The 14,557-nt window shown below is 42.0% G+C and overlaps 1 protein-coding gene across 1 annotated transcript; it reads left to right on the plus strand.

The window, feature by feature from the left end:
• Positions 1–46: 46 nt before the first annotated feature.
• RPL15 (ribosomal protein L15) lies at positions 47–2,727 on the plus strand. Its single transcript, XM_087430616.1, has 4 exons — positions 47–131; positions 758–952; positions 1,394–1,530; positions 2,371–2,727. Exons 2-4 carry the CDS (start codon positions 781–783, stop codon positions 2,674–2,676), a joined length of 615 nt encoding a protein of 204 aa, XP_087286742.1. The 5' UTR covers positions 47–131; positions 758–780; the 3' UTR covers positions 2,677–2,727.
• Positions 2,728–14,557: the final 11,830 nt, after the last annotated feature.

Genomic DNA, 14,557 nt, shown 5'->3' on the forward strand with positions numbered 1-14,557 from the left:
AACTACATGTCCCATGAGGCTCTGGGCGGCCGCAACTTTCCACCGGAAAGAGGCTCGCTGAAGTGGGGGAGGAGCCCAAAAGGAATTGTGGGAGAAAGGCTTTTTCCTTTCCGTCTGGCGGCAGCCATCAGGTAGGCTGTGTTGGGGAAATTGGCTACTCCATCCGCCGCTGATCTCCCTTCCCCTCGGCCATCCAGGCTCGGGGGCCCTACGTCCTCGGAGCTTCTCCTGCCTTCTGTGCGACGCGAGTTCGATCAGGATGTGGGGCAGCGCGGACGTGGAGAGGCGGCCCCCGGGGCGGGATGGGGGGGATGTTGTGATGGCGGCGCGAATTCGAGCTGGGCCTGGAGCGTGAAGGAGAGGGAGGCATGGGGCTGAGGGATGGGACCGGGCCTAGGGCGTCGTAAAGCGAGGCCGGTGGGTTAGGTAGAGCGACTGCTTTTTCCTCGAGAGCTGACTTGGCGGCGGCGCCTTCCCCTGTGGTGTCGGCGAGGTCCCTGCAGGCCGGGCCCTGGGGGACGCCGCTTGCCGCAGTCATCCGCCCCCTCAGTGCCCAAGTCGAGCTCCATTCATTCGTTCAGCAGGAATGTGCCGAAGGTCTGCCTGCCCGCTGCGGTCGCAGAGGTGGGGTTGGAGCTGGCTCTCCCTTGTGGTTCGTGCAGAGCCATTTTCATCCTCAGTGGTTGGTGGGGAACTAAGATGGACGGACGGACTCTTCTCGTTAGACGTAAAATGGATGATATTTTTTAATATGCAGGTTTATCTCAAAGGTAAGCCGAGATGGGCGCTTACAAGTACATCCAGGAGCTATGGAGGAAGAAGCAGTCGGATGTGATGCGCTTTCTGCTCAGGGTGCGCTGCTGGCAGTACCGCCAGCTGTCTGCTCTCCACAGGGCCCCCCGCCCCACCCGGCCCGATAAAGCGCGCAGACTGGGATACAAGGCCAAGCAAGGTCAGTGGTGTCTGCGTGGATGCCTGGATGAAATTATATTCCGCGGGAAAAGCTGGGAACCGGTGACTAGGAAAACATGCCATCGCCCCGTGTCTTCCTTCATGTAGGGCTTTGGGAGAAACTGTCTTCGGCTGCAACGCATAGAAGTTGTTGGCCCGTGAATTACCGTGCACACAAGTGTCTAAAGTAGCAAGTGTGTCATAGATTACAAACCTGTGTGAGTCTGGACCAAACCACCAGAACAGTGTAGAGTGGGAATAGAAATTAATCCACAGCTGTGTGATTAACATGAAGCCAGTCAAACTGGTATTAGTTTTATGTCTATCAGATACATAGTATTGGACTTGTCGCAAATGTAACGGTGTTGGGGCGTAAGTGACAAGTCATTGGCTCTTCCACCCTTCCGGCTTTTGTAAGACGGCTGTGAATTTTTTCGTATAGGTTATGTCATATATCGCATTCGTGTGCGCCGTGGTGGCCGCAAACGCCCAGTTCCTAAGGGTGCGACCTACGGCAAGCCCGTCCATCATGGTGTTAACCAGCTCAAGTTTGCCCGAAGCCTTCAGTCTGTTGCCGAGGTGAGTGGTTTTTGAGGAGGAGTATTGGCACCTCCTGGAGATGGTGGAGGAGGATTTCGGCAACTTTTCTGATTGTTTATTTGTAGACAGGTGAGCCCTATTGTGTTTAAAATGGGCTTTGTGGTTTTTACTAATCTTGGTAGAGAGTTGATGTCAGAGACTCTGTCTCTTTGTTACTGATTTAATCTGTCTTTGCTCACATATACTGCAAAGGGTGCTTTATGATTAGTGTGGACCTGTGGAACCTAAGCTTTTGAAGGGCAGCAAACTTTGTCTTGAAGAGCACATCTCCCCAGGTGTATAGAAGCTGTGCATTTATTTGTATTGCTTATTTTCTGTGGTCAGTTGTAAGTTTTCCTTCTGGGTTAGTAAATTAAGCTGTGCTCTGTTGTAGAGGTTAGCAAACAAGGGCCCGTTGCCTTCCATGAGCTAAAAATGTTTTTGTGTTTAAAAGACGACAAAGAGACCATTGTGGCCTGCAAAGCCTAAAATAATATGCTAAATATTAAAGTTTTCTGTAAAAGTGTGGTGACTTCTTTATTGTATTAGGAAAAGGTTCCAGAATCCTAAATTTTAACATTTATGCCTTAGGAAGTGGGGTAATAAGAGGAAATGATCTCAGATCAATCCAAGGATATTTATATATGTTGTTTTACTTAACTAAGTCTGCCTTATCATACTTATGGTCTCAGCCTCTGGGGAGATGCTTAGTAAATATTTGAGCAGCTTAGTGAAAGGCCTCCGTCTCACCTGATGGTGAACTAAAGAGAATTATTGCATCCTAAATTGATACTATGGGAAATGTGGGAGGCTGACTTTGGGCCTTTTTTCCTATTCTAGGAGCGAGCTGGACGCCACTGTGGGGCTCTGAGAGTCCTGAATTCTTACTGGGTTGGAGAAGATTCCACGTACAAATTCTTTGAGGTTATCCTCATTGATCCATTCCATAAAGCTATCAGAAGAAATCCTGACACCCAGTGGATCACCAAACCAGTCCACAAGCACAGGGAAATGAGAGGGCTGACGTCTGCAGGCCGTAAGAGCCGTGGCCTTGGAAAGGGCCACAAGTTCCACCACACTATTGGTGGGTCTCGCCGTGCAGCTTGGAGAAGGCGCAATACTCTCCAGCTTCACCGTTACCGCTAATATAAGTAATGTTTGTAAAATTCTTACCTAATAAACAATTTAGGACAGTCACGTCTGCTTAAAAGTGTTCTTTAATTTGTCTTGTTAAAACTAGTTGTCTGCAGTTTGTTTCATGAATGCATTGTCAAATTATGAAAGTTAAAGTGCAATAATGTTTGAAGACTATAAGTGATGGTGTATCTTATTTCTAATAAGATAAATGCCTTTGTCTTTGCTTTATCTTATTAGGGAGTTTATATGTCAGTGCTTAAATGCTGTTTGGTATAATAGGTGTAAAATAAATTCTGTAAAAGTGCAGAAACTAGCCATGTAGATTTGTTGGTGCATGTGATGAAACCTACAGCTTTATTGGGGTGATGCAATGCTCTGCTGGATTACTCTCAACTGGCTGTTTTTGGAGTTTGGCAAGGACAAACTTTTTAAATGGATTTTGCTTGGAAATGTAAAGGATATCCTGATTCTCTATGATCATATGCAGAAAAATAATGAAAGTTGACTAGGGCCCACGTTTTGAGATTTAATATTCCATCTGTGTAACTGCTGCTTCTGAAAGGAGAAAAGTTTAAAAGAATGCCACCATTTTTAGGAGAACTGAATAAACCTGTTGCAAGAGGCTGCTCTTAAAAATGAAACAAATCCTGGTTAATCTAAACAAAATTGCCTTGGTCTCCACAGTACAATTGAAGTTCACGTAAAAGGTGGAGGCTCCTGTTTAAATCCCATGACTCAGATTTGTAGAATTAAAGTCAGCTTTGATCAAAATTTGAAATGCTTCATCTGTAGTGCTAGTATGTGACCATTATGAATCCTCTAGCCACCCTAGGGGAAAAAATATGGTTGGCTTTATTTAAAAAGTACATCCTTGCTGAGTCCAATCAGTCCTGCAAGCTATCTGGAGTCAACCCACTTGGTTCATTCCCATAAGGCTACTGAGAAAAGTCATATAATTGGTGTCAGTACAAGTTCACGGTTTCCAATCTAACCTTGATGTGCTTACAGTTATTCTCATCCTTGCTCAAACTCCTCAAAATCCTTACCGTTCCACAAACTTGCCAGGCCACCAATTGTGCCCAACTTAACTCGAAGCATACCACCACATTCTGCTTGCATCATGTCTTTTAGTAGACTGGGCTTCTCTTTCCCAGGGTGAATTTGAGTGTATAGGAAATAGAGAAGAGGAATTGCCCCAGTTCTTTCCAATTCTGGGTTTGCTGACTTAAGAACAGGCAGTTTGATTTCAAAATTTAATTGCTGGTTTTCTTAAACCAATTTTTCTCCTATTCAGGGGTCTTAAAAGGCTCAGTTGAATGATTTCTAGAAAATGTGTAGCAGGCTCATAAAACAGCTTGAGACCTAAATTCCTCTCCAAAAAAAAAAAATTTTGTGTGTAGAGGGTTGTTCAACTAAAGTAATAAATATCTATTAAACTAAAACAAATGGACCTGTTATCTTTTGTCATCTAATACTAATGTGCTTTAAAGCAAGCCAAATACCCTAACCTGTGAAAACATATTAAAACATGATGGCAGAAACAATCAACAGTTTCAGGAAAAAGAATATATATAGTACTTAGTCTTGAGAGTTTTTCTCTCTCGGTTTTTTTGGTCCTTGCATGAATTAGAAAAACTCGTTTGAAAGTTTTCTTCAGGGGCTGGCCCATTGGTGTAGGGCTTAGGTTAACACGCTCCGCTTCGGTGACCCGGTGTTCACAGGTTCAGATCGTGGGTGCCCACCAACGCGCTGCTTGTCAAGCCATGCTGTGGTGGCATCCTATATAAAGTAAAGGAAGATGGGCACAGATGTTAGCCCAAGGCCAATCTTCCTCAGCAAAAAGAAGAGGATTGGCAATGGATGTTAGCTCAGGGCTAATCTTCCTCACCAAAAAGTTTTCTTCAAACTATTCTGGATGCCAATTTGGGAAGAGGCGGGAGAGTTCAGGCCAAAAGTCGGCATTACCTATCAATAAAGGCTTGCTCCTTCCTATCCTTGCTACCCTACAGTTTTGTCTCCACATGGCAACTGGGATTCTGTCAAGTCTTTTGTCATGCCTCTGCTGGAAACTAAAGTCATCAGAAATAGCTTCCATGATCTTCCCACTCTCCTACCATGTGACCTCGTGTCCTACTGCTTTCCTCACTCAATCTCTTCCCAGCCTCCCTGCTGTTTCTCAGAGGCACCAAACATGCTTTGTAATGCCTTGATGATAAGAAAACTCCCTAGGTACTAAGTGTCACCTTAGAGGCTTTCCCTGATCACCCCACAAGCTGTTCCTGTTTGCTTTAATATTTCTAGATCAGCATGTGATTCAAAGATACCCAAATTGGTTAGAATTTTCTTTAGAAAGAGAGCAACTGGTTTCTCAGCCCCACAAGAGGTAGGTACTAATATTAACTCCCTTTGGCCAATGAGCAAACTAAAACATACAGATGAAGCAACTTGCTCAAGGTCACACAGATAGTGGCAATCTGAATTCATATCCTCCTTATAAACAATTTAAAATTTTGATTAGGTAATACATTGACATGGCTAAAAATTCAAAAGATACAATAGGGTCTACAGTAAAAGTCTCCCTGCCCCCCTTCCCCTTCAGGTTTTTGAATTTTCATCAGGAAATACTTTCACATATGTATTTTTTTCTTTTTTACCCAAATGGTAGGATAATATACACATTGTTGATGTTTTCATTCAGTTCTATATCTCAGAGCTTATCCTATATCAGTTCATGAAGAGCTTCCTTATTGTTGTTTTATGATTGCATAGTATTCCATCATGTGGATGTACCATAATTTGTTTACTGATTAACATTTAAGATTTTTTCCAATCTGTTGCTTTTATAAAAAAATTTACATATATCTTAGTTTATCAGTAGAATAAATTCCTAGAAGTAGAATGGCAGAGTTAAAAATTATATGTATTGGCAGAGAGATTCTGCTTTGCCAGTCTGATAGGGAAATGGTATTATCTAGTTTTATTTTTCCACTTATTTTTTTTTAATTTTATTTATTTATTTTTTCCCCCAAAGCCCCAATAGATAGTTGTATGTCATAGCTGCACATCCTTCTAGTTGCTGTACGTGGGACGCGGCCTCAGTGTGGCCGGAGAAGCAGTGCGTCGGTGTGCGCCTGGGATCCGAACCCCGGGCCGCCAGCAGCGGAGCGCGTGCACTTAACTGCTAAGCCATGGGGCTGGCCCTATTTTTCCACTTCTGATTGTGGCAGGGGCAAAGCCATGTGCACACTATAGCTTTTTTTCCCTGGACATACAGCTAAACGATGTTTTCCCAGTCTCTTACACATTTAGGTAGGGATCTTATGACTTATTTTTGCCAATAGAATGGGAGCAAAAGTGATATATTACTTCCCTCCAAGGCAATCAAGAGTTGGTATGCCAATGGAGGCCAATGATCCAAATAGCATAGCTACAAGATGGAGGAAAGCTGCCAACCCCTATCAGACTGCACAAGTGAGAAAAAAAATTTGTGTTAAACTACTGTGTTAGTTGTGTTCGTTCTTATGGCAGCATAGCCTAGCTTGACCCTAATTCAATAAGTTGAACATCATTTATATGTTTGAGTCTTATGTTTGTTTTACAATGACCTATTATAATCCTTTGTCCATTTTTCTATCAAAATCCATACACCCTTAAGTACTATGCTCTATTAAATGAATTGTAGAGTGGCCGCTAGCTCATTGTTGCTATGCTTCATCATTTCTCTGCTCTTAAGATTGTTACAAGTGACTTTATGTAGAATAAGTTCTTGAAATTTCAACGATTTATTTTATCTTTTCAATTCTGATCTCTGATTCCATCTCTAAATTCTGAAATTCCTAAGGGAAATTAGTAGGTATATTTTATCAGTCAGGCTGACTAGATTACACTGCAGTAACAACCCCCAAATCTTAGTGGCTTAAAATAATAAAGGTTTATTTGTTGCACATACTACATGTTCATTGAGGGTTGGTCCTGGTTCTCACTTCAGAAACCGGGCTACTGGAGTAGCCACTATCTGGCACATTGCCAGATGCCCATGGCAAAAGGCTAAGAGCACGGTACAGCATGCCCTAGGTTTTACAGCTTCTGCTCAGAAGGTTGTCTGAAACAAGTGCCGTGGCTATACCTGAGTTCAAAGGATGGGGAAGTGAAATCTTACTAAGTGTCTGGAAAAAGGAGAGGGAGAACCAAATATTTTTGAGCAGCTTTAATGGATACCACATACACTAATCCATTTGATTTTCTTTTGTCCTTGTACACACTTAAGATATTTTGGAGAACAGTTGGTATACCAAGGGGAGAGCAGGAACCAGTACAGTTCACATGGGCAGAGAAGAGTACTTTATTACTGGCATTGCTTAGAATTGTCAGCATATGATGATAATAAAAATAGATAGACTTTGGGGCCGTCCCCATGGCATAGCCGTTAAGTGCGCATGCTCCATTGCTGGTGGCCCGGGTTCGGATCCCGGGCGCGCACTCATGCACTGCTTGGCGGGCCATGCGGTGGCGGCGTCCCACATAAAGTGGAGGAAGATCGGCAGGGATGTTAGCTCAGGGCCAGTCTTCCTCAGCAAAATAGCTCAGGGCCAGTGTTCCTCAGCAAAAAGGGGAAGATTGGTGTGGATGTTAGCTCAGGGCTGATCTTCCTCACGCACAAAAAAAAAAAACAACAGACTTTTAGTCGGCTTTCGTTATTTTTAAATTCTCTACAGACAGTGCAACCCCCTATTGAGTTGATTCATTTGGCAAAATAAGGTTATCCACACACAACTCTGCAACCAATTTACCTGTCACTTTATTATGTAAGATGGCTTCTTTCCTGCAAAGCACACAAATACTTACTGAAAAATACTTTAGAATTGCACTATCCAATATGGTAGCCACTAGTCACCTGTGACTTACATTTAAATTAAATATAACTAAAAAATCAGTTCTTCAGTCACACCAGCCCCATTTCAAGTGCTCAGTGGCCGCACTGGCTACCATACTGGACAGCACAGAAAACATTTTGACCATCATGGTAAGTTCTATTGTACAGTGCTGCTTTAGACCCTTGACATTCTTTTCTCCTTTTTTGGGGTATTTCCCAGTAGATAAAGATGAGACATCTGAAGCTTGGTTTTCCCATACAAAATGTGTCTGACATGTAGATTTCACACCAGAATAGTATTTGTTGCTACAGATTTTTAAAGTGTATAATTACCGCTTCCTTTGATGGGTTGATATTGGGTTTTTTAAAGTTTTGACAAGAGTTTTATCCCAACAGTACTAACTATAAAAGAAGGAACTGCTACAAAACCTTTTCTAAGAATAAAGGTTTTGGTTTAAAAAGAGCTTTAGTTTTGCACTGGCTTCAATTTGGCCTGCATCTTTTGCCAAAATGCTGGATACTCAAAACAAATTTTATAAATAGTCATCATTCGGAGAAAAAACAATTCTTTGGATTTGTCCTGGAAGGGTCAAGCTGGCCTGACATACCAGTATGAGGTGACATGCAGCCACAACCTACGTTTTGACTATGCCACAGAGACTCACCCAAAGTGGCAGTTTTTACCCAGCAACCCTCTCCCCACAGCCCCATCATCACTGTATAGTTCAGCCTTGAGCTGTTGGCTGGACGTTTAGCGTGTTCATAGATTTTAGCTATTGCTATTAATGCTGCAGTGAACATCATCACTATATGTATAGTTTTCAACCTATTTTTATTTAGGAAAAATAAACTTAAAATAGAGGCTCTTAGTAGGAAACACTGATCAAGTTTCCTTAAAAAAAATCTGCTGCAAAGGTGGCATAGTTGGCCTGTACCTTTAAAACTCATAATCAAAGCATTCAGATTAATGATGCAGCTAAAACACACACTTCAAAGCTCACAAATCCTGGTAAAGGGCAACTCACTCCCCCAAAATTGATTAAATTGTTTAATTTAATTGGTATGCTATGAACATCTGAACTTGTTTGCTTTCAATTCTTATTGTCATTTAAAGAGAGGTTTATTATTTGGCAGTCCTAGTTAGTTTAGAAACACTAATTGATGGGTAATATAATTATCAGTCATCTAATCACTAAACTTCTATGAGACTGTAAACATACTATTAGGATCCAGATGTTGATTATTAACTAAGCTAGGAAGTTTCACTTAGAATGGAAAATTCAAAAAACGATCACCCACAGTAAAGAATTCTGTCCATTGGCCCCCAGTTGGATTCTGTGGGTAGGATCTGCTAGAATCCATTGCTGCCAAAACATCCGGCACTAATACTGTGATTAGAATGAAAAAATTTTCAATGCTCTGCCCCTCTCGCAATTTAGTAGTTCTTTAATTTGTTCATTCTTACCTAGTTTTTGTATGATATATGTTGGTATAATGACTGCTCATAGATTTGCTCATCTATGTCCTCATTCTACTCTTGTTCTTCCCTGTTATAGTCAGTTAGTGAAGAGAGAACTGGAAGCCTCTAAAATAAGATCAATAACAAAACCTAGGGACAATACCAAGAAGTGCCAATCTCAAATATAGAAACCATCACTGAAGATGTTAGCTGCCAACTGAAGTTTTCCTAATATAACCCACCCTACAACGTCACGATAGAAATTAATATGTCTAAGGCCACAATATCATTGATTGTTTTCATGTGATTGGTAAGATACTTCTGAAGTTCTGAAAATGCTTTGAGCAACAGCATTACCATCGTTTCAGAATGGTGCTCTTCCTCTCATTACTCTTCATGAATGGCACCAGGCATTAGAAAAGCCACTGCGCAGCCTGCCCGGTGGCTTAGCGGTTAAGTGCACGCGCTCCGCTACTGGCGGCCCGGGTTCGGATCCCGGGCGCGCACCGACGCACCACTTCTCCAGCCATGCTAAGGCCGCGTCCCACATACAGCAACTAGAAGGATGTGCAACTATGACGTACAACTATCTACTGGGGCTTTGGGGAAAAAAAAAAAGGAGGAGGATTGGCAATAGATGTTAGCTCAGAGCCAGTCTTCCTCACCAAAAAGAGGAGGATTAGCACAGATGTTAGCTCAGGGCTGATCTCCCTCACGCACAAAAAAAAGAAAAGCCACTGCCTTTTTTAACAAAAAAACTTTCATCTCAAGGTCTTGTAGGTTTGGAACAGGCTCCAAATGGAATTAGGTGGCTGGACTATTTAAGACTCCCTTGACCTACTAGAGCTCTTAGTGGTCACCACTGCCACCACCATGACCTCCCCCTAACAGTCCATAGTGTAGCTGGGACCGGGAGAAATTATTTAAAGAGGACTTGAGTGGAATCTAGAGGGTAACAAGAAGGATAGAACTAGGCATACATCCAACTAGATGATCTAGTTTTATAAGATAATGAATACTCTCTGGGACTCTGATGCTTCAGGCAACCTTCTTCGTCTCTCTTGTGCCTGTTTCTTGTACCTGTATCTCCCATTAAAAACATGAGATAGAATGCTGTGCATTAGCAGGGCAGTAGTTAAAGGCAAGGTTGTTGGAGCCAGATTGCTTGAGTTCAAACTCCTGCACTCCCATATCCTGGTGGGAATCATGGGCAAGTGGCTTTAGACTTCAATAAGTCTAAATTCTCTCATTTGTAAAATGGGTAAAACAATAAACCCAGGGTTTGTCAGCTTTTTTCCAATCCTATCTGGAGAGAAGGGATACTCTGAGAGCCTGGATGTCTAGATCAGACTTTTTAGAGAGAAATATTTCTATATTGGAACAAATGGATCCATTAGGTCATGATGGCTTGAATGAAATTTCTCTTAAGAGCCAACTCTCTTCACTCTAATTCTGCACTTCTCCAAGCAACAACTTAATAATTTGGTCTTCCAACTGGACCAGGAATAGCTCTTTTTCTGCAGACCATAGATCCGGATTGTTAGTTTAAATATCACTGATATAAAATGGTGGTGTCTGAATACTATTAGTGCTCATTAACACTCCAGTGCCTAAAAATTTCTTAGTGAACTGATAACATTAAGTTTCTGGATACATCAAGTGTATTTAAGTTCAATGTGTGTCGTATTTGACTTATATATAAAAATTATTCCTGTTGCATCTTGACATGATCTAGAAAAAATTTTTTACACTAATATTTTTCCCTAGCGAAGTTGTTATTTGAGATAATGCCATACATAGAAGCTGACTCCAAATCAGGGGTTCCTATGCTAGTGGTTTGTCACAGAAGTGCTCTCAGTGGAAATCAACAAGGAAAGAGAAGCCAAGTCAGAGTACAGGGGATTGTTTCTGCCTGATCCCACAGGGGAACACTGGAGTGTAAGATGCCTCAGAGTTTGTCCCAACTCATGGCAAGGAAACCAGGCTTTCACACTCTTGCATCCGTCAGTCATGGGCTTACAGCTGCCCCGGGAGAATGTAAGCTAACAGGCAAAGCGGCACCTGGAGATCAAGAACAGGCCACCCATGAGTCACAGGTGCAGGCCATCAGAAACAAAAGCACACAGAAGCAGAGAACGGCAACACTGAAGCAGTGCAAAGCTCCGAAGGGCTCTGGCTGAGCACCAATGACGTCTGTCTCACAAAGTCACAGTGATTTCATTATCCTCTCCCTAGTTGGGTTTTTTTTCTGAAAGCATTCTCATTATCAATAATTTCTTTGGCCAACATTTCAAGTATAATAAAATCAGTGAACAATTTTGCATGAATTACCTAGCCTTGGATGTTTTGGAACTGTTCTTAAAACTTAACCAGTTTTAGGTAAATATTTAAATGTGGTGTTTCAAAACACATTTGTGCCTCTACTGGGGACGTAATTATTTAATTACGTGTAGTCTCTTCTATATACAATGATTTTCTAATAGTCAACTAAATATTGTAATTTCTAGGCCAATGATGTTCCAAAAAATCTCATGTATCTTAAAATACATGAGAGTGTTTTTTAACAAGCTTACCCTAAATCACTTTTAATTTTGAATAAGTAGTAAACATATATTTGACTTACTGGCTAATCAAGCGTGGAGAGTATTCCAAGGAATAGTAAGTTACTTTAAATTTTTCACATTAAGGGAATATTTCAAATGTAAACTAAAGTAACTTTAAAAACCATGCTCTACGTGAAAATACCAATGCGTAAAGATACATGCACCCCTGTGTTCATTGCAGCATTATTCACAATAGCCAAGACTTGGAAGCAACCTAAGTGCCCATCAAGGGACAAATGGATAAAGAAGATGTAGTATATATACACAACGGAATACTACTCAGCCATAAGAAATGATGAAACCCAGCCATTTGTGACAACATGGATGGACATTGAGGGTATTATGCAAAGTGAAATAAGTCAGAGGGAGAAGGTCAAATACTGTATGATCTCACTCATTATGTAGTAGATAATACCAACAACAAACACATAGAGACAGAGATTGGATTGGTGGTTACCAGAGGGGAAGGGCGGAGGGAGGAGAGTGAAAGGTATAATTAGGCACATGTGTGTGGTGATGGATTGTAATTAGTATTTGGGTGGTGAACATGAGAACATGATGTATTCCATGCAGAAATAGAAGTATAATGATGTACACCTGAAATTTATACAACGTCATAAACCAATGTTACCACAATAAACAAACAAACAAACAAAAGCCACTAATAAGGAATCCAAAAAAATAAAATAAAATAAAAATAAAAAATAAAAACCATGTTCTAGATTACCTATAAAAATTATTCCTATTTTTAAATATGCTTACAATTTCTGGGACTCTCAAACTTCTTAAACATAATGCTAACAAGCGAGAACCCTTTTTTTAATTACAGAAAATTTGGAAAATATAGAAAATAAAAAATTACCTGAGGGCCGGCCCCGTGGCTTAGTGGTTAAGTGTGCGCGCTCCACTGCTGGCGGCCCGCGTTCGCATCCCCGGCGAGCACCGAAGCACCGCTTCTCCCGCCATGTTGAGGCTGCGTCCCACATACAGCAACTAGAAGGATGTGCAGCTAAGACATACAACTATCTACTGGGGCTTTGGGGGGAAAAAGATAAATAAATAAAATCTTTAAAAAAAAAAATTACCTGAATTCCACCACTCAGAGAGAACCATGTAATCATTTAGGTTTCTTTTCTTCCAGTTTCTTCTTTTTTGATGAGGAAGATTAGCCCTGAGCTAACATCCGTTGCCAATCCTCCTCTCTTTTGCTGAGGAAGACTGGCCCTGGGCTAACATCTGTGACCATCTTCCTCTACTTGATATGTGGGACGCCGCCATAGCATGGCTTGATAAGCAGTGCATTTGTCCACGCCTGGGATCTGAACCACGAACCCTGGGCCGCCCAAGCGGAGCTAGCAAACTTAACCACTAAGCCAGTGGGCCAGCCCCTCTTTTTTTTTTTTTTTTGTGAGGAAGATCAGCCCTGAGCTAATATCCAATGCCGATCCTCCTCTTTTTTTGCCTAGAAAGATTGGCCCTGAGCTAACATCTGTGCCCGTCTTCCTCTACTTTATATGGGACGCCACCACAGCATGGCTTGACAAGCGGTGCATGGGTGCGTGCCCCGGATCCAAAACCGTGAACCCCGGGCCGCTGAAGCAGAGCGCGTGCACTTAACCACTCCAGCCACTGGGCTGGCCCTCTTTTTTTTTTTTTAATTAAAAGAAATTATACAATTTGTACCTTTCATAATGGTAGAATCCATAATTGGTGAACAGGTTATCTGGATAAGCTCTCCTTCTGAGGGCAACTGAAAAGGCGGAATAAATACATACATATGTAAGTATATAAAGTAAATAAACTATATAAATATATATGTATATATACACAGTAATAAAATAGATTTTTCTTTCTCCTCTGTAAATGTGGCAAGACGTTCAAAAGTTGTGTTAAACACAGGACAATTCCCCATTGAGTGGGACTGTCCTACACTGGTGCAGGATTTCTGGCATCCCTGGCCCCAACTCATGAAATGCTAGTAGTACCTCTGCCATCATTGTGACAATCAAAAACACCCCCACCAATTTTCAAAATGCCCCTGAGACAGAGGAACCACTGCCTTTGAGAATCACTCTTACAGTGACCTGGGGCATAGTTACCTCCCTGATCTCATTTCCCACTACATCTTCCCTTGCTCCTGCCTCTGCAGCCACACTGGCCTCCTTGCTCTTCCTCAAATTCAGTTATGTGTGCTCCAGCTTTAGGCTCTTTGCAATGCTGTTCTCTCTACCTGGAATGCTCTTCCTCCAAATGCAGACATGGCTCATTCCTTCACCTCCTTCAGGTCTTTGCTCAAACATCACCTTCTCAGTTAGGCCATCCTGGACCCTTTACTTAAAATCTAAAAGTCCCTCATCCTCACCCTTGGCATTCCTTCTCCCTTCCTCGATTTATTTTTCCCCGTACCATCACCATCTGACATCCTCTATGTTTTAGTTATTTATGTATTGTTTATCCAGCCACCCTCCACTTCCAGAAGTTTTACGCCTAGTGCAGTGATGCTTCTTGTCTGTTTTGTCCACTGCAATGCTCAAGAAACATTAGTGGGAGGGAGGGAAGAGCAAGGGAAAAGGAAAGCAAAGGGAAAGGAAGGAGAGGGAGGGAGGGAGGTGGGGAAGAAGAGTGGGCCTCAGGAAGGAGCAAAGTGTCATGAGATTCTCCTTCTCGCCCTCATCCAAGCAGTGAGTTCAGAAACCCATTGGCTGTTGGTTCCTTGCCCCAAAGACTGTCCCATTTTTCCTTCTGGGAACTGGGCAGAGACAGGGTGTTCTATCTAGTCTTTGCCTGGCACTGTGATGTTTATTAGTCAGTGGGGCCTGCTGTTGATTTTTGAAGTTTTTGTGAATGGAGAGGTTAATTTTGAGGAGAGAAATAGGTAAGAAGCTCTATAAGTTAGTTACATTAACCCAAAGCCAGTTGACTACAGATAGTTACAAAGGGGCATGGCTTAGAACC

Source organism: Ceratotherium simum, chromosome 5 (genome assembly GCF_057802395.1).
Source record: "Ceratotherium simum simum isolate JZ-2026a chromosome 5, ASM5780239v1, whole genome shotgun sequence".
NCBI classification, from domain to species: Eukaryota; Metazoa; Chordata; class Mammalia; order Perissodactyla; family Rhinocerotidae; genus Ceratotherium; species Ceratotherium simum.

Coding starts and splice junctions, on each gene's coding strand:
- RPL15 (XM_087430616.1), top strand. CDS start 781: ATGGGCGCTTACAAGTACATCCAGGAGCTATGGAGGAAGAAGCAGTCG. Junction 953..1,393: donor GGGATACAAGGCCAAGCAAG/GTCAGTGGTGTC, acceptor TTTTTCGTATAG/GTTATGTCATATATCGCATT. Junction 1,531..2,370: donor GCCTTCAGTCTGTTGCCGAG/GTGAGTGGTTTT, acceptor TTCCTATTCTAG/GAGCGAGCTGGACGCCACTG.